At 44.2% G+C, this 20,847-nt stretch overlaps 1 protein-coding gene across 1 annotated transcript in view; it reads left to right on the plus strand.

Annotated features, from left to right (window-relative positions):
- The window catches only part of Tgfbr3 (transforming growth factor beta receptor 3), a 183,279-nt gene extending 166,274 nt beyond the window's left edge, over nt 1-17,005 (plus strand). Inside the window, exons 16-17 of the mRNA XM_036201220.1 lie at nt 2,022-2,129; nt 13,864-17,005. Coding sequence (XP_036057113.1) covers nt 2,022-2,129; nt 13,864-13,982 — 227 coding nt within the window. The 3' untranslated portion in view covers nt 13,983-17,005. The remainder of the gene's footprint in view (nt 1-2,021; nt 2,130-13,863) is intronic.
- The last annotated feature ends 3,842 nt before the right edge of the window (nt 17,006-20,847 follow it).

Consider the following 20,847-nt stretch of genomic DNA (forward strand, 5'->3'; position numbering starts at 1 on the left):
CCTCTCCTCTCCTCTCCTCTCCTCCCCTCCCCTCCTGTCCTCCCTCCCCCCTCTCTCTGTTGTACCCTTGGCTGTCCTGGAACTCACTCTATATAGATCAGGCTGGCCTGGAACTCAGAGATCCACCTGCCTCCACCTATGAGTGTTGGATACAAGTCATTCTTTATAGTACTTTTATAGAAAGCCCCTTTAATGTCCTAAGTAGTTTATTTCCAGAAGATTATGGAATAGGAGTATCACAGACTCAGAAACAGACATCATATAGACATTCTTCATACCCATTGGGCTGATTTTCATAAAAGACATTTCTCTACGTTTTTACTAAACATTCTCAGAATGTTTTTACTAAAAAAATTATCATCAATCTATCTTTGCATTTGTAGGCATAAGAAGGTTCACTGCCTTTTTGCATCTGTCCCATGGACTAGACTAAGCACAGGGGATGGTCTGTCACTCTACCTTCTACCAGGCTCTTCCTGGTTTCTAGTTCCTTCCTGGGACTGCTCATCTGTTGTAATAACTCATCTATGTTACCTCTACCTGTGGTGGGTGGAGTTGTCCTCATTTTCCCAGAATGTAAGTGAACACACCAGTAGGCATATACCTGGAGGAGCTAGGGTCCTTGCTTTCTTCCATCAGGAGATGCTTAACAAGAGTCCTTTGAGGGGTCACATTTGCATATAACTGAGTCTTTTGTGTCATGTGAGTTCCAAAGCAAAGGGATTTCATTTCTAGAATGATCAGCTAGTGTTGCTTCTGAATGAAGTGGAAAGAAATTGTGTTTAGGTCATGGAGAGAGTGTGTGCCTTCAATTTACACATATACATACACACAGAGATCTTTATTTTACCAAACACTTCCTTACAAACTGTCGTAACTCAAAGATGGTTCTTCAATGGGAGGAAATCTCAGATTTCTGTGAATTGAAATCAGTTGCAAATATAAAAAAAATCTCTGCCAAGCAGAGGAACAATTAGTTCTTTTATATGTTTTGCCGAATGTAAAACTGACATGGCAACCCACTGGGAAGTAACTTTCTTCATGGAAAGATGGGGCTGGAGAGGCGCAGCAGCAGGCTGTTTATAACGAGGCGGTTCTTCGGGGTCAAGACAGGGCTCACTGTGAAGCCAGCACAAGAGTAATTCATTCCATTCTCTTTCTTTTTCCTCACTCTCTTTCATCTTTCATATTCTGTAAGTGTTCACAAAAACATTGCAGGGTACGCTAAGGCTATGACGTCTGTAGTGAGTGAGCCTCGCTGTTTGGAAATACTCAATGAACAAGAAGCAATGAGTCTGGTTTTGACAATGGAAGTTCACCCCCCCCACACCCCCATAATTGGCTGGAAATTCACTATGTAGGCCAGGCTGGCCTTGAACTCATATTGATCTGTCTGCTCCTGTCTCTCAGTGCTGGGATTAAGGGCATGCCCCACCACATCTGTTACTTTATCTTTTTAAGCACCAGTGAATTTGCAAGTTACCTAGGTTCTCAGATCAGGACAACGAGACCACAGATTTAAAGTATCACAAAATTTATAAATCTTATTTTAAAAAATGACTTTTGGGGGAGCTGGAGAAAATTTTCAATAATTAAGAGCACTTGTTGCTCTTGCAGAGGACCCAGGTTCAATTCCCAGCACCTACACAGTGACTCATAGCTATCTGTAACCCCCGTTCTAGTATAGGAGATCCCACAGGCACACGTGTGGTGCATATACATGCACTCAAGCAAAAGAGTCATACAAATAAAGTAAAATAAAACTGATTTTTTTTTTATTAAAACTGTGTTTCCTCAGAACAAGTTGCTAACAGAATATTTAAAAGCCCAAGCAATCCATCTTTTCCTTTGTCAGAAAATTTGCAATTAACAAATTTAGAGTTCAGTGCAACCTTTATTACAGTGTCTGAATTTACTAGTCAGTGCCCAGGCTTTATAACCATGCTCGTCAAGTGAGAATAAAACTGAAGTGTGTACGACTGACTTACATAAAGTGTATGTTTCTGTTTCCCTCTTTTTAGAGATTTTCATTGGTCTGGACACGCTAACCGTGATGGGCATTGCGTTTGCGGCGTTTGTGATCGGAGCACTCCTGACAGGGGCCTTGTGGTACATCTATTCCCACACAGGTTAGTGTGGCTGCTTACTCTCAGCTGGCGCATATCTGGGCACCTGCCACATAGTAGACATTCAGCAATTTTGTTGGATGGGTGAAATAATAAGCTAAATATATAACTTGGCCTAAGTGATGCTTAGAAAAGAGATGTCTATCCTATATCAGTTCATTTACAGTGTTGGTAATGTTCAGCTTCCAATAAAGCTATGTTGTCATAGAATTTAGAGGAAGTTTGGGTAGGACGAACTAGAAAACCTCCCTCCAGAGAAAAAGACTTTGGAATAAACTGAGCATTGCCCAGGATGTGAGCAGGGAAGCCACTTGCTTATTCCCCAGATGCCAGGCCATTGAACCGGGCCCACCAGCGTTTGTCAGTGACTCTAAACCACCGTCCCCCGGTCTCTAACTCATAACGTCTTAGATATACAAGTTCCTCCTAAGTTTGCAAAGTTTAGAATTTCAAAATATGTTTTTATGACTAGAAAAACGTAAAAAAAAAAATGGAACAAAAAATGTAAAGCTATCCTCACCCATCTCGCCTCCAGCCAGCCCCAAGGTTAAACCTGTTCAGAAAGCCAATACAGAATGCAGGCCTGACAAGGGGTTCCCTCGCCCAGTGAGAAGGAGCCCCTCTGCTCTCTCCTAGTGTCCTTCCTTAGCTTTCCTACAGATCAGGAAGGGGCAGCATATATGTGAGGCCTTTTAAAGCCATGTTTGTTCTGGGATACCTGTAGTGTGTACTGGGAACCTGGGTAAACCATGCTAAATTGATTGTTCTGCAGCAAACTTGACCCTCACTCAGTCTCCAGGGACCCACTGAGTCCCACAGTCCTTTTCCTCAGCTCGAGTAATTCATCTAGCCTCACCAGAAGGATGACTAATTTGAAGGGAAGAGACGTACTGAAGGGAGCCTTGGGCATCATCATATCTTTAAATTTTCTTCTCGTATGTGCATGTGTGTGTAAATGTCTTCATGAGTGTGAGTGAGTGAGTGAGTGTGTGTGTGTGTGTGTGTGTGTGAGAAAGAGAGAGAGAGAGAGAGAGAGAGAGAGAGTTAGTTAGTTAGTTAGTTAGTTAGTTAGTTAGTTAGTTAGTTCATATGTGGAGGACCAAAGCTGACTTTGGGTGGTTTCCCAAGATTCACTTTATATATTGAGGCATGGCCTTTTGGTGAATTCAGAGTTGCCAATAGTGCTGGTTTAGCTAACCACCTTGCCCCGGTCAGTGATCCTGTCCTTGCCTCCCAAGTGCTAAGATTACAATTAGTCACCAACCTTACCAGGCAGCTTCTCCCCTGAGCCATGTCCCCAGCCCCTGTGTTTTCTGATAGTCACGAGACAAAGCCTAAAACTGGTGAGAAAATATGTGACAGAGCCCTTCTGTTAGTTAAAATGTCTGGCTCTGTCCACCAGAATGTTCACTTCAATTCCATACCCCTTGATGGAGGTGTTCTAGATTACGCCACAAAGGAAAACAAGCCTTCCAGAGTCAGCCTCGTGGCAAGAACTGAGTGTTTAAGAATGAAGCATTGAGTCCTCAAACGTTGTTTGTTGTTCCCAACCCACAACCTTTGAGTGAAATGTGTTTCATGTCAGAGAAAACGAAGCCCTAAGTGGGATGGTTCTGAGTGTTATATAAATGCCTGTGAATCATTTGAAGAGTTTTCCTCCATGTGAAAGTTCAGGAGGGGAAAAACCCAAAGGGACAGCTTTTAGCAGAGTTGAGTTTTGGAGTAAATAATATTATCACAGCAATACTGACATGTTTAGATCTCAAACTAATAGTTCTGTGCAACTTTTTCCAACCTCCTGCACAGGGGAGGTTCCAGGGCACTTGGCACCCTGTGTTGTCTACTGGGAATGAACTTGGAAGTACTCCAAGAAGGCTGTGGCCCTGAGGATTTTATGTGGGGCTGGTTACCCACAGATGTTTTCCATGTGTCTGATCAGCCACTGACTGGCTTCAGTCTTAGAGCTGATCTTGAAACCCACATGGTCCATCTCCAGTTAGGAGCCCAAGAGTGTAATATAGGACTAGGAAATGGTACTCACTATGGAAGCACATCCCACTGAGATCCCTCTGGCAATTCCAGATTTGTCCACAGCCAAGCATCAAGCCAATAGAGAGCAAAGCTTGATTATATTATGTCCTGATCCTCAAGGAACTTGGAGGTGGTTATTCCTGACCCCCTTTCATCCAAACAAAAGCCTTCAAGGGGAGCTTAAAGTATTGTTAATACAAAATTAAAGTTTGCACATAGATTAAAGACAAACACAAAGCCCTTCCAGAAAACAGTTTATGTTTATGCCAACTCAAAAACCAAAAGGCCTACAGAAACTGTCCTTTGGGCTTAAACTCTGTTGACATTGCTTACAATACCACTCCAGAATTTCTCTTCAGTTGAAGTTGTGGCCTCCAGTTCATTTTATGCACAGCTCATAATTAATCTCAGTGCTATACAAACACAAAGAGAGCTCAGTTCAGAACCCAGTACATTTCTGACGTGGGTCAGCCAGCAGCAAGTTTAGATGAACAGGGATGGTCAGAATGCTGTGACCAACAAGCAGCGATGGGCATCCAAACACTGACTCAGTCCGTTTTAATTTCCACAATAAGCTCAACTGTGGAACTCAGACCTTATATGGTCTATTTGGGGGTTCAGGCTGCATCTACCTTTATGTCCAAAACAACCCTTCATTTGGACGACTCCCCTCTGCTCATGTTTTTCAGCTTTTTCACAGCATAAACCGAGTCACAGACTTGAACTGTGACTCTTTCTGTTTCTGGAATCATTTTTGGTCTAAAAAAGGTAGGGTTCCCACTGTTGTATAACAACTCTGGACAGAGTGAGATGCCTCTTTCGGGTTCCACTGATTCTGTTTAGAGGAGCCCATTTAAAAACTCTGTGCCATGTTTAGACATGAGAGAGGAAAGGGTGGTTGGGGGTAGGCATAGTTCTAGTCCAACATTTCTCATCTCTGATGATGCGCATCCCACAGTCATAGGTGTGTTTGTAGCTGTTGTTTCCTAGAGGACCAAAGCTCTTATGTTTGTTTTGTAGAAAACATTTTTAGCCTCGTGAAAATAGTCCGTGTGCAGTGTGACACCAGACCTAGTTCTGCAAACTTACCGCAACACTAGACGCCTTACTACCTCACTCTCTTTCCTTCTCTGAAGTAACATTTTTTTTTTTTAACTCTAGTCTGATTCTTTGGGATATAAACTAACATCTCTCAATAACATAAGTAGACCACTGGATCGTCTCTGTCAGCATCCTACTGCAGAAAATGAGAGTTTATTTCTACTTTACCTGGATGCCCCAATTATGCATCCATTTTCTGTAGCTGGAAGTTTTCCTGTGTCCTGTGTGGTCCCACAGCCACCCAGACCCAAATAAACATACAGGGGCTTATATTAATTATGAACTTTATGGCCATGGCCTAGGCTCAAGCTTCTTGCTAGCTAGCTCTTATAACTAAACTCAGTCCATTTCTATTAATCTATATGTCGTCATGTGTTCTGTGGCTTTACCTGTGTGCCATAACATGCTGCTCCCTGGACAGCAGGATGACATCTCCTCCACCTCTTTCCTCTTCCTCTCTCTCCAGTTGGAATGTACCCCCTAACCTTATTCCGCCTCTCCATTGGCCAAATAGCTTTATTTGCCAACCAATTAACACAACATAAAGACATTCCACAGCAGTTTCCTTTTTTTTAAATCACACTGAAATTTTAGATCAAGACGCACTGTTTCTGTGATTATGACTACCCACATACTAATCTCAATTTAGCCATTTAGCATGCTAGCTCTGTTCTTTCTCCTGTCTGTGTTTTAGTTTTTCCAAAGATCAGTAGCATTTCCTTGCCTATCTCTGTCCCATCCACATTAGTTTAGTTTTTTGGACGTTTATCATCAGTTTGTCTACTGACTGCCAGCTGTTATGATCTCTTAAGACATCAATGCCTGCCATCCATTTTCTTCCTCAAGAAGATAGCTAGAAATGGCTCAGCATTTAGGAGTGCTGGCTGTTCCTTCAGAGAACCTGGGTTTGGTTCCCAGCACCTATGTCCAGCAGCAACTCACTCGTACACATGCGCTCCCTTTCCCCACCCCTCTTAAAATAAGACAATTTGTAAGACAGCTGGACCTATTTAATGTCTTATGCCATTTATTCCAAGCCTTCCTCCTTCTTGGCTTAAAGGGGACATGGGAAATACATGTTTGCTTTATGTTGTGAGTCTGAAATATCCTCACTTGATAGAAGAGCATGGTACAAACTATTAGGTCATAAACAACCCCATTGGACTTTTGAAAATGCTCATTTTCTTCTAGCTCTAAAGATTGCTGCTGAGGATTTGAGGCCATTTGGCTTTAGATTTCTGACTCTCTCCCTGTGAGATCTGCTGTACCTTCCTGGAATCATCTTTATAATAACGTCCCTTGATTTAGATGGGTTTTCACACTTGGTGCTGGGAATTTATTGGGGTCCCAGCCTAGGAATTCGTGTCCTTCATTCCATTCTTCCTTCTCTCCATCCCTTCCTTTCTTTCTTTCTTGTTTCTTGGGGCGGGGGGTGGGGGTGGAATACAGGATATCTCAGTGTAGAATAGGTTGGCCTTGAACTCACTGTGTGGCCCAAACAGGCCTCAAATTTGCCATCATCCTGTCTCAGACTCCTAAGTACTAAGGTGACTGGTGAGTGTCACCTTACCTGATCACTTATTCATTCTTTCTTGTCTCTCTTCTTCCTTGCCCCTGTTTCCTGTCTTCTCTCATTACAGAAAACATTTTATTTGAAAGATGAACCTCTTTAACTAGTCCTCTGTGCTTCCTCATCTCTGTCTTTCAGTTACCTATACACTACCTTTAAGTGTTTAAATTCCAAGAACTATGAGTTTCCTTGCTCACGCCTCATGCCTGCATCATCCATCTGAAAACAATACAGGAGCAGTTAAGAATATGGAGGTTCTGGCCATGTCACCTCCCTGCATCTTTCCTCCTGACTCATCAGGTTTCCATGAAGCAGGCCTTCCTGTTTCCACCTGCAGGGTATAGGTCTTGCTGTTTCCAAACCTTTTTTTTTTTTTTTTTTTTTAATGGGTATTAATAAAATTGAGCTGACATAGCAACCCTGGGAAAAGAAATACTCAAACTTCCTGGGCAGGGCACAGTACTGACACTTTTCCTGAATATAGACAATCAAATACATATCGTGTTCTGGAGGAAACAAACGTGGGCTGTCTCTAGAGGACCAAGGCCAGTCGGCTTCAGCAGCCATGAGGCTGAGCACTGATGTCAGCAGAGCTCAAATCGTGTAGATGTCCACTTAGCCCGTCCCTCGAGGGATGGCACCTCGCTCTCAGCTGTGTCTGGGATTGGGCATTTCTGGTACCCTCAGATTCACCCCTTTACGGGGTGCATGATCCTCCCCCCGGATGAGGCTGAGCAGAAGGACAGAGGGAGCTCAGTATGGCTCCAGTACAACAGTCTGCTCCACTGTGTTCGGGCCCTGAGCAACTCCTTCAGTGTTCGATGTCTCTATTGCCTGGGCTTTTGAAGCCGCTGTGACATGAATTAACTGTTTTTCAGCCTTTGCCACTAGTGGCCAAGGCTTGGGCTCTTTTGTCAGCTCCGAGTCCCCCAGTTCCCCAGCAGCCCCCAGTGTTTTGTCGCTGTGGTCTTGGTTTCTGGGATTCTGCTTTTTAAGAGCCCCCTCTCTTTTCTGTCATCCTGGTAAGATTTAAGGAGGGGTACGAGTCTATGTGTGCCTACAAAGCCCGATCTTCAGCTGCCTCTTGGCCAAGTCTTACCCATAGTGGGGTTTGTTGATATGTATATTAACCTGTTTTTTAAAGGGAGTCCTTGGGAATGACTGGTCAGCTTCTTCTCTGCACAGGGGAAATGAGCCAGAGTACTGACATGAGAGCTGGTGGTGGTCTACATTTTCAGTCTGCTTTCTTCTGCCCGTTCTGTGTTACATGCTCCGAGGACCTGGGCTCCAACGCTTTCAACCTTGTGCTTCTTTTTAGATACTAAGCTTATTCACGTGTTTGTTTGTTTGTCTCTGATTAGCATATGCTAATCTCTGCCTCTGTCACTCGTGCAGTGACACTCTTGGCTGTGAGTAAATGCCAAGTGCTGATCTGGACACTGGTGCAGTGCTAGTGACCCACAGAGCCCCAGCTCTCTCGGGGAAATCACGTTTATAAGAAGGAAGAGCAAACTAGCCCCAACAGTGGTTCTGGTGGAAACCCAGATCCCAGCAGAGGCCAAGCTGGGGACAGCAACAGCTTAGTGAGTTTGTCAGGAAGGTGAGGCTCCCCAGCAGGAAGCAGCGTGACTTTCAGGAGCAGGAGGGGATCATCCATGGGGGAGGCACAGGGACGGACACAGGAAAGTGGGAGGCAGTTGTCCTAACCCTCTATTTTGTTTGGCTATTACGAGAAGAACGGGAGAGGCTTTTCTGTGAAGAGAGGGGGTTCCTGCCGTCCTCACAGCCCCAGCTCCATCTTTCTGACCCTGGGGCTCACTTGCTCTCTTGCTTTCCACTGTGATCAAGCCTTCATTTAGCTTGGTGACCTCCTTTTCATGGTAGTGGGGTGGGGGTGGGGCCTTCACTGAAACTCCAAACCTCTAAAAACATGGACATCTGCAAAGTCTCCCAACTGAAGCTCTTTCCTGACTCAGTGGGCTTTGGGATGCGTGCTTGGCTTCTGTTCTTAGAACGCATGGTGTGTTCGGTGGAGGATGGCTGAGTGGAAGCTTGAGGGATTGGAGCAGGCAGTCCTGGGCCAGAGCCTCTGCATCCTCATTTGCTCTGTGAAACACAGTGCTCCTGCTCATAGATCATTTTCTGCTCACACCTGGGAGCGGCCTGAGATGCTGACATTTTATAAACGTCGGCACTGGAGAAGCTTTTTATCTGTTTTTCTTGTTCCAGCATCTCACCTCCAGGAACTCGTGAAGTAGTCGTCTCCCAGCATTGTCTCAGTGACAAGCCTGGCAGCAAAACAGACTAGAGAGTTTTAAGTCTGATTTGCTAACAATAAACCACATGTAGGACTTGTAAAGGCACATAGGTGGGGTCTGGGGATGTAGCTCAGTTGGTAGAGTGCCCACTTAACAAGCAGGAAGCCCGGGGTCTGATCCCCAGCACTGCAAAAATGCGTAATCATGGTGGAAGAGGCAGGAAGATCCAGAAAGGTGGCTGTCTTCCTCCACCAGGCTCCCCGCCCTCTCCCACTCCCTCCTACCTCTCTTATTGCCAGACTCAGAGAACATTCCGTTCATCACAAAGTCAAGTTAATGAAAGAAGCAGAAAACCAAAGTGCAGCTGGTAGCAGGTTGGCTATAGCTAGGAATAAAGACAGGAAACAACAGGCAGAGTATTTGGAAAACCTTTAATTCCTGCCTTACAGTAGTGTGTCTTTTCATCAGAACTCATGGCAACAACTAACCTACACCCCCACTGCCCCCTCCACCCTACCCCTCACCCCCCCACCCCCCCCACCCCCCGTCATGGGAAGGATCAGGTTCTAGGAAAGGTAAGAAGTGACTGAACGCTCTCTAAACTGAAGGTAGCCTAGCTTGCCTTCCTTAGAGGCCCATGACCACTTGCAGTTAGTGTATGAAAATAACAAAACACAACAACAATACCAGTTGCTGAAGAACTGCACCTGACACATGGGCTTGAAGGAAAATCTTTCTCCCAGCCCCCCTGCTTAACTATCTCTCAGGAAAGAGGTCTTATAATTTCCATCCGTTCCAAACCAATCCTCATAACCTACAACCTCATTTCCTTACACCCTTGCCTCCAGGGAGATAAAGAACAGCCGATTCTGCTCCCTGGAATGGTGCCCAGGACACCTGCACAGTCCTCTTGGGGCTCAGTAACCTAGATTCCTGTTACCTTTCCTCAGCGTTAGTCACATCTCTCATGTCTTCCTGGACACTGTGAGAGAAGATTTAGAGATAAGAATCCACTGAGTGAGGGCTGGAGAGGCTCAGTCTTGAAGAAGATTCAAGTTTGCCACGGCAGGCAGTTCACTACTGCTTGTAATTCCAGCTCCAGGGTAGCCAACCTCTTCTTCCGGCCTCTGTGCACACCTGAACACACATGGGCATGCATGCATTGCTATGTAGTAACACATACATACTCATGACTTAAAAAAAAAAAATCCAACTGTAAAGATCTGGACAATAATGTGCCAAGCTACAGAAATAAAAGCCATTGTCCTTTGGGAAATATGTTTTCCTTTTTCTTAAAACATCCTCGGCATCACCCAGGCCCAGCCACAGGCTAGGATGTGAGACAGTGGGATTAGTCCTTGCTTTCTCATCTTCCATCTGTCTACCCCACCCCCACCCCTGGTCTAGAGTGCTCCAGGCTCCAAAGGCCCCTCCTCCTGACTCTCTCCTCCCACCCCCAATGTGGTTTGAGATTTTAGAAGCACAAAGACTGAACACATAGGTTCTGATGGCTAAGTTTGTTGTGTGAGGAGCAAGCCATCCTAGAACATTTCACTGAGCCTACTCTGCTTAGCCAGAAGGGTCCTCCCGGCCTACCTCCTCCACATGATGCCTGGCTGTACCTGTCACCCAAGGGAGGCTTTAGAGAAACAGGATACTTGTGACACTGTGGTGGAAAGTAGGAAGCCCAAGGACTCCTGGGAAACGTGCTGGCAGTGGGAACAGAAGTGTGAGGAGTTTTCTTACAATGCTCCCTCCCTCTCACAAGAAAAGGGGAGGGGAAGCTTTTCCTAATTTACCAGAGGAAAAAATAAAATTTAGATATGGGAGACATAGTAGGTTTTACATGTAAAAACAGCTGCAGGGCAGATGAGCTAGTCTGTGGAAGGGTTCTCTTCCTAGTCTTAAGATTAGTATGAGTGTGTGAGAGTGAGTGTTTGTGTGTGTGAGAGAGAGAGTGTGTGTGTGTGTGAGAGAGAGAGGGGCGTGAGTGTGTATGTGTGTGTGTGTGTGTGTGTGTGTGTGTGTGTGTGCGCGCACGCGCGCGCACCAGAGGTTGACCTTGCATATCTTCCTTGATCGCACTAAACCTTATATATTGAGAAGCGTCTTTCACTCAATGTCAGAGCTCACAGATTCCTCTAATCCAGATAGCCAGCCTGCTCCAGGATCTGGGGAGGGGTTCCCTAACAGATTCTCTCTGGTGAACAGTGCCTTGAACTGAAGTGATTGGAGTATCAGGTTAGTGTCACTCACCCACCTCGGGGCAGACCCTACACTCTTAAGTATAGGGCTCTTTTATTCTCTCTCTGGGGTTTTACTTTGGGAAGCATTTACATTACCAAGACAAGAGTTTCCGAGACACTCTAAGTTACAAGATCTCTGTTTAATGGGCACTGATTAAAATAAACTAACCCAGCAACAAATTATATTTGGCAAACAGATACTAGGAAGCAGATATTTGAACCTCCTGGGCAGGACACAGTGACATTTTTCCTGAACATGAATCATCAAGCATTTGTCCTGTTCTGGAAGAAATAAATGTGAACATGCCACTAGATGAGCAAGATGTCCTGCTTCAGCTACTAGAGACCAGGTTCACAAGGCCAGCAGAGCCCAAAGGGATGACAAGAAACCTCCTCTTAGACCAGTGTACCCTTGATTTAAATGGGGAGACCTTTTACGAGGTTCAGGGGTTAGAGATTTAATCCAGTAATACAGTGCTTACTTATAGCTAAGTCCAAGGCCTTGGCTTCAGCTCCAGCGATGGATGGATGGATGGATGGATGGATGGATGGATGGATGGATGGATGAGAGAGAGAGAGAGAGAGAGAGAGAGAGAGAGATGGGTTTGTATGCCCACCTTAACCTTCTAATGGGTAACATGAGGATCCAACTGAGAATGGATTAACACGTGAGTTGTTAAGGGTTGTGTGTTCATGTGTGTGTGTGTGTGTGTGTGTGTGTGTGTGTGTGTGTGTGTGTACACATCAGAATAGTTAAGGGCTGGAAGTATATGGGACTATAGCTCAGGGGCAGAACACGTACGTGCCTTTCACTGACAAGGCTCTGAGTTCAAACCCGAGCACTGAAAAAGGAAAACATGGAAGGGAAAAAGGGAAGGGGAGGGGAGGGAGGAGCAGGAAAGACAAAAAGATTGCATTAGTTTTCTAGAAATAATCTCCAATTTTGAAGAAAGTAAGTTTTTGGCAAAAATGATACTACTCTTGGAGCAAGCTTCCTAACCTTGATTACATACACACTTGAAGGGGCAGTGCTGGAGAAGATACAAAATACTCCAGGAAAGAGGAACATTACAACAGTGTCGCCTGCTGCTCGGGAATGCTGACCCTTTCCTTTCTCCATCCCTCCAGTCCCAGAAGAAAAACTAATTAGAGGAAGGGCAAGGACCAAATGCACAAGCAACAGCCTCAAGTGCTCTGAGGTGGATGCAGAGGTCCATGGAGCTGAGGTTCATAAAACGGGTGTCAGGGAAAACTGAAACCTGACCTGGGGCTTGAGCCGGTTCTGCATTTTGCAGAACGGCTCTTTTGGCAGAGATTTTTGAGGGGCCCCAGGAAGGCAATGGAAGGAAAGACAGGCCTCTAGTTCCCAAGCTGGCTCAGGGGTCAGAGCCTGTTCTAGCTGCTGCAGTGTTGTGTTTTAAGGAAGTTGAAGGGAGGGTTGCTTATCTCTGGCTGATAGATTTGTATTTCAGCAGGACAGGAAAGAACTCATAAACAGACTGGGCTGCTGGGGGCTTCTCACGTTGGTGGGGGTTGGAGACTGCAAATGAGAAGTTTGAGAAGTTTGATGCGTATGTTTTGTTAAGAGTCTCTATCACTTTCCTCTACCTAGAGGGTTTGTTTGTTTGTTTGTTGTTTTGTGTGTGTGTGAGGCCGGTTTTACTGAAGAGACTAGACTGTAGGGCCTCCTACACAGTTAAATGCAAACCATGTGTGTGACCTGAGCTTTCCTCTCTCTCCAGAGCATTGCACATTGGGCACAAAGAATGGGTTGAGCTGTAATGCAGTGGGGTGTGTAATGACAAGTGGGATGCTTAATGTGTTGGGAGATAGAAGCACTGAACTCAACAGAAGCCCCAGAAAAGGAGGCTGTTAGCTGGCAGCCTTGCCCCAAAGGGTTTCCCATAGCAGGCCCTCACTCCTGTTTCTCAGGGAGGTTTCATGCTGGGTACATAAAGCTTTTTCCAACTCTCAGCCTCACTAGCCCGGTTTTAAACAAGGCATTGAAGAGAAGGGCCTGGGGAGAGAGCTCATGCCTAGTGTGTGCAAAGTCTGGGTTCCATCTCTAGCACAAAAAGGGTTGACCAGTACACAGTTACAAATCTACTTAAACCATTATGACATCGTTTTGTGATTAATTGTATAACTCAGTTGTGTGGTTCTTGGTCATGAATGTGTTAGATGGTTGTAGACGGCTGTGCTTGACTATGTGGTTTCCTGGTGTTCAGAAAGGTCACCCACGAGTTGTAGGCCCTAGAATCCAGAGTATTTATGATCAGCCACCACAGATCCTAGCCATAACTGGCCAGATAGAAAGCACTCTTAACTGACTTACACAAACAAGAGCAAACCAGAAAAAATGTATAACGCAAGACCCTCCAGCCAATCTGGGCTAGCTAGCTGCTTCTGCCCATAGTTAAGAAAATGTCACTATTTAAAATGTCACACCAGGTAAAATGTCAAAGAAAGCGGGGGGAAAGGGACATTCCTTTCCAGAATGCATGTGTGTAACATGTCTTTATTAACTGCAGGGGAGACCGCAAGAAGGCAGCAAGTCCCTACCTCGCCACCGGCCTCCGAAAACAGCAGCGCGGCCCACAGCATCGGCAGCACTCAGAGTACTCCATGCTCTAGCAGCAGTACAGCCTAGCCAGAGCCGGATGCCCACTGCCACCGCCAGGGCAGGGCCTGATGCCAGTGCTGCCCGTCCAGACTTGGAAGGCTTGATCTGGGTTCCCTGTAAAGAGAGAGTGAATTTCAGTGTACAGCTAGCCTGTTGTACCCACCCCTCATCATGGCCACCGTAAACGTGACCCCTGGACATCTGTCACACACAAAAGCTAAGCTGGTGGTCTTTTCCTCCAGCCCCTCACAGGATGAGGCTTTCAATGTGAAACATGCTAGGGTTTTTTGGTTTTTTTTTTTTTAAATGCTGCTTTGTCCAGTTGTCCAAACACCCATCATTTGGGGTCGTAAGTTTTACCCAGAGTAAAGGAGATAGTAGAAGGAAGACGGAGGGTAGAACCAGGGAGACCTGGCCAGAGATCCTCTAGCTGAACTAAGATGTAACATAGAAGAAATGTACCCTCCATATCCGATCTACATCAATCTCTGGGTGCCCACTTCTGACCTGCCACACCCTACATGGTCCCCTGTTTAGCTTGCTAGCCTTGGAGGAGCTACACCCTGCCACTTGTCAAGGAAACATTCCTTTCTTGGGCCAAAATGAATGCTGATTCCTGTTCCTCCACATGTGCACACACATGTCAACTCCCTACGTGTCTTAAGGCCAAATTTGTTTATTCTTACAGACATACAAAAACAGAAAATGGCCAAAGTATGGAACAACAGGTTTGTGCCTGTTTCTGACATTTTGTCCTGATAATGTTTAAACTTCAGGGGGGTGGGATCCCTTGGTAAGTGAGGGAATTTTCAAGGTGCTGTGTGCATGTGTATGGGCATATAAACACAAGTGTGTGGCATCTGCACGTTGGAGATATAACCACACCCTCCTGAAAAATGTTCTATGCTTCCAGAGTCAGAACATGAGTCATGTGTGGTAGATTATCTGGACTCCGAGCACAGTGGCCTTTCTGATGAACCCTTTTATAAAAGCCAGCTCCTTCCAGGAGGTAGATCCTTAGGGATTGCCTTGGTTCATCATGATGTTGATGACCTAAGTTCTGCCCTAAGGATGCAGAGAAAAGGAGAAGGGCACTAACTTCAAAGTATCTCATGAAAAAAGGGGTTCAGGTGAACTTCCATCATCAGAATAATACGATGCCACTTTAACAGTCAGAGCTCAGTGACCGCTCTTTGCTAAAAACTGAACCCAGAGGGGACTCTCCATGCCAGACCCACTGCAAATTAAATAATAATGTTTTCCCAGAATTTCTCTAAACTTAAGATTCCATAATTAGAACGAGCTAGATTCTAGCCTGAAATGCTCATGAGCAAACTCCACTGCCTTGAAAGTCAGGCAGTCGTGCCTGGGCGTCATAAATGAAAACTTCAGTAGATACACAGCGAATGAGTGGAGATGGATAATCTCTCAGCCACTGAGCCTTAGTCTAACTGGATGGATGGATGGATGGCTTTTAGCAAATTAGGGTAATTTGAACCAAAGCAGATTCCTTCAGGGCTGACAGCTTCAGATTGATACTTTGAAAATATTTCAGATTTCCACATATAAGTACAAATGGTATGAGATTAGAGAACTACTTTTCTTTAGTTCATTGTTTTGTAACATGAAGTTGTCATTGTGGAGGACCTAGATTATGCTACCTGTGTTTAAAAGTAATGCGCTTTGCCTAACCTTCAGCAGAATGTAATTGTTAAGTATATTCTATGTATAAAAATGTTTAAAGATGTCTTCAAAGAAGACTAGAGTCTTTAAAACACTTATAGCTATATTTTACTACAAAAATCTGTATAAAGATATATTTAAATGTTTTAGAGAAATTTAAGTTACTCCATATGAAATGTTTAATTTCAGTTACTGTGAATTCTTCTAATCAGTTACTTTAAAAAAAAAATACTTTCCCATCTTGTTAAAAAAGAAAATTAGCTATGGGAAGGTATTAAAAAGTTTCGTTTCCTAGATGGATGGAGTTAAATTTGTAATATATTTAAATGTATATTTGAGAGAGATACTACATTGCCAATGATTTTATAATCTTAAATTAACTTACAAATTTATATGTTGCAAATGAAAAGATTTTTAGGAGAAAGAAAAAAATCGCCTTTTATTTCCTTGGATGTCATTATCAGAAGTATTATAACTCAGCTCAAGAAACCTGATTCCGTATTGGAGAATGTATTACGTATATCCGAAGTGTAAGCTGGGGTCTCCTCCTCAGCCTGTCGTTACAGTGTTGCTGACTGCTTTGCCCTTCACAGATTTGATACAAAGTGCAAGCTTTACTTTGATAACTATTCTGCAAAGTCTTGTGTTGTTTCTGGGGAACCACACCCTGATCAGAGGCCATGCTGGACTGCTCAAGTCCACGGCGACTACCTGTGCAATGCCCTGCAGCTCTTCATGTTGTGTTCGCCAGCTGTTAAGGCTGCATTTTCAAAGGTTGGAGGGTTTTTTTCCTGCCTGAGCTGGTCCTATAGCAGGTTTTTTCCTAAACACAAAATGGTCTCTTGCTTGTCTGGTAATGAGATTGTAAATCCATTTCCTGCGTGTGTTCTCGGCAGGCATGCCTGCGTGTGTGGGGCGCGCAGGCGCGCGCCCTCCTTTTTGTACCGTAACTACCTCATGGTTTGAATGGTGAGTGTACTGCTGGTTGTGTTAACAGAGCACATTTTGTCGGATGAGTCGTGTATGCAAACTTTTGTTTTTAACCCTGTTTGTTTTATTCGGGGGGTTCATTCATAAAACTGACAGATATTTTTCTAGGAAGGACTATTATCAGTTTCCAAGTACAATACTCCTCTATTCTGGTTTTTCCTGAATGAGCCTGAAATTGTTGCTGTTTTTCATCTATGAGGGTAAGAGCGTACCCTGAAAATCCCTGTGGCCAGTTTGAACACCCCTGCTGTAACCTTTCCTGTTCTGTGAGTCAGCGTCTTTGTGACCTTGCTTAGAGGTATAGTTTTGATAACCACAGTTTTAATTCTTTTATCTGTGCATAATAAAGAGATATATATATATCAATTATTAATTTATGTCTGTCTTGGTCGTCACTAAATTCTCCTGTTGGGCTGACACAGCTCTGAGTACATCTGCTGCCAGAGACCGATGAGGAAGATGAGGGGGTGGAGGGGCTGTGTCCAGAGTTCATTTCTTGGCCTTCTGTATTCCTCCCGAGAGTCAGGGGATCATGTGCATTAGGCTCCACTCTTTCCATCTCCCCAGATGTCGAAGCTACTTCTGGTACTCACTCTGTCTGCCACTAGCTTCTTCCGGTTGCCCAAGGCAGAAACTAGGATATAGCTGGACCCTTCCCAACACCACACCCTAACTTGCTAAACCTAGGTGTCGTTCACCTCGAGAATACCACTTTGAAATGATGAACTTATTCCTGCTGTTACCCACTGCCCGGGAGCCATCCTCTCTCCAGCTAAGCTAACCACAGCAGCCTCCGGACCAGAAACCAACTCTCTCTTGCTTTCCTCTAATTCTTTATTCACCACACAGCAAAACTCCTAAAAACATTCAAATTGTGTCACTGCCCAACTGGAGCCTTTTAAGGAATTTCCCTGTTTGCCTCACTTTCTTCCTAGACCCACTTAAACAGCCAAAGCAGAACAGTTCCTGCAAAGACAGAGTCAGAGCCGCCTCTCAATTCCTCCAGCCACTTCCCTGGAGGAACTAGTGTCAACAACCACCTCAGTTCAAACCCAAACTCATGTATTTTCACAAATCGGGATTTTCTTCTGTCCATAAAAATAGTGTCACAGTCACAAACTCTACCACGAATCACACATCCCACAGCATGGCCCTCCCCCTACATTAACAGAGACCAACTTCATGCTTCTTGATGGCTGTATACTGTTCCCTTCAGTGAACTAAGCCCAACAACTGGTAATGGACTTTTAGAAGTAGTATTTTTCAGAGTTCTAACAAAATTCTCTGCTGTAGCTAACATTGTGTGCGCATCCATATATACATAATATCTATACATTTAGGAATATAATAGATATTTCTCCAAATACACACACACACACACACATCCTGGTGCTTTAAAACAAACACAATCTCATCATTTTAAGAGGAAGTTTTAATGTATCGCACTTAGAAACTGGTCAAGGAAAAAGATTTGAAGAGCTTGCTATGGGTTCACACCCACAATTCCTGCACTCAGGAGGCTGATGGGAGGACTGAGTTCTGAGACAGCCTAGGCTGTATGATAAATTGCAGGCTAGCCTAGGCTACCAAACAGGGTCCTGTCTCAAAAACAAAGTTAAAAAATTTGGGGATGTAAGAGATTTAATGATGCAATTAAGCTTGATCCAATGGGTTCACGAAAGACTGTTTGCAGGTGTGAGAATGTTGTGTATATGAGAGAGTTCTAGAAATGGCCTGAAAAAGGAATTGTACTGGAGATCTCAGGAAATGTCACAGAACTCAATGCAAGGTTGGGAATCAATCTGGAGATGATACTTTTTAGATACCCAACACATTTATAAACTTTAAAGCACTACAGAGTAAGGCCTGGAGAAATCTTGATGGCCAATGGGAGCTACTTAGACTTGAAAATGGGGAAATCCATGGAAACATTCACCTGAAGCGGCATTGTGTGACGTTCATAGTTACAAATGTCTCACATTAGAAAAAGGTTGATATTGATTCAATATCAACCATTATGGAAGTTCTGAAGACAAGTTAGTCAGAATGTGTGTGTCAGACACGGAACAGCCCACACTACAGAAACTATCAGTAGGTGATTGCCATGAGCCACTCTGTCCTCCTGAACCAGAAAACTCAGGGTGGGTGATGTGACATCGGGGTCAGCATGGTCCTGTTGGATAAACAGACTTGGTTAAGTGGGTGCTGAAGAGTGAGGACATGATGTGGCTCACTGAGGCTAATCAGGAACAGTCGTACAGATGAGCTGGGGACGCTGGAACTCAGTACCGGCCTCGTGGGACAGATAGAAAATGGTGAAGTGGGGACTGGGAGGGAAAAAAAGCTTGCTAAACAATATAGATGATGTCCTGGAAAAGCTAACTTGCCCAAACTAATTTGAGAGTCAACAGAGGCCTGGTAAGCTGGCTCAGCAGGCAGAGCTGCCAAGCCTGATGACCTGAGTTCAAGCCCCAGGTTCCAGATGGCAGGAGAACCAGGTCATGCAAGTGATCTTCTGACCTTCACGCATACATTTATAAATAAAATGTAACAAAAATGAATTAACAGAAGCTAAAAATACAATATTAATTATTAAGAAAAGTAAAATGTACAACCAACTGGAACATAAGGTTGAAAAACAAGAAAATTAGAGAGAGGCTCAGTGGTTAAGTGCACTTGGGACTCTTGCAGAAGCCTGGGTTCAGTCTCAGCACCCACGTGACAGCTCACAACCATCTATAACTCCAGTTCCAGGGGACCTGATACTGCTTTTGGACCCCCACAAGCACTAAGTACACATGTGGTGCACATAATGCCATCAAATACTCATATGCAAATACATAAACAAATCTAAAAACTATTCTTCTAAGTAGCAAACAAATGAAAACACAGCAGAGCCCAGGCAGTTTTACAGATAAGTTTTGCCAAGAGGCAAGGAATGAAAAAATGTTGACAGTTTATAGTTTCTGGGACAGCAGGCCAAAGAGAATGAGTTGATTTGTTTATTTTAATTAAACTGGACATGGTAGCACACGCACTGTCATCTCATCACTTGGCAAAAGAAGGACGATGTGGGCCTGGAGGGGTGGTTCAGTGGTGAAGAGCACTGGCTGCTGCTCCTGGATTCGATTCCCAGCACCCACATGGCAGATTGCAACGGTCTGTAACTCCAGTTCCAGGGGATCTGACACCTTCATACAGACATACATGCAGGCGAAACACCAATGCTCATAAAATAAGAGTAAATAAATCATTAATGTTTATAAGAAGCAGGCAGGAAGATCTGTTCAATCATGTGGAGCGGCACAGTGGTTTCAAGGCCTGAGACCCTGCTTGGAAAGAGGAGGAAGACTTATTGTCTCTTTACTCTCTGAAGGCCATGTGTGAGCATGCTCAGCTTCTGGCTTCCCCATCACCCCTGGGCATGTTGACAGAGTTCAAGCTCCAGGAATCAGAATGCGTTGGTTGGATCTTCACCCCACCACAGGTTTCTAATCCATTCCTTAATTCTAAAACAATCTACTTATACACTTTTATGAGTATTAAATGAGATAATCCACATAAACTTCTTGAGATAAAATGATAGCTTAATAAATACCATCTCCCACTGTTACCAGTATAGCATGCATTGAATTTTGGCAATTTAATGGATGGAACTTTATCTCATTCAAATTTGTGTTATCTGCACTGATGCAGCTATATAACTATTTTATAACCATCAGACTTTTCCAGGTCATTCTGTACACTTCTACTTTCTCTGCCTGCCTTTCTTTTTTTCTTTAATATTCTTAAAGTATTTTTATTAACTATGAGAATTTCAGACAATGTGTTTTGATCATATTCAACCCTCCCCCAACTCCTTTTGGAAATACATTTAATTAATTTTTTGAGAATTTCATACATGTGTTTTAATCATATCCACCCCTCCCCCTAACTACTCCCAGATTCACTCTATATTCATCCCTCCCTCCTTCATATCCATTTTTTTTTTTTTAAATCCACCACGTCCACTCTGTTCTGCCCATAAACTCATGGATGTGGGACAGACACTAACACCCTTAAAGGAGGCAGAGTCTCCCTCCTTGAGCAGCCACCAACTAACCTTATCTGTAGGCCCTCAGCTAGGGCTGGGTCTGCCTGTCTTCTAATGAGCTGTATATATACATATTAATCTTCATTGGGAAAATTTTGTGTCACATGGGTGACCCATATTTCATTC

Source organism: Onychomys torridus, chromosome 10 (genome assembly GCF_903995425.1).
Source record: "Onychomys torridus chromosome 10, mOncTor1.1, whole genome shotgun sequence".
Classification (NCBI taxonomy): Eukaryota; Metazoa; Chordata; class Mammalia; order Rodentia; family Cricetidae; genus Onychomys; species Onychomys torridus.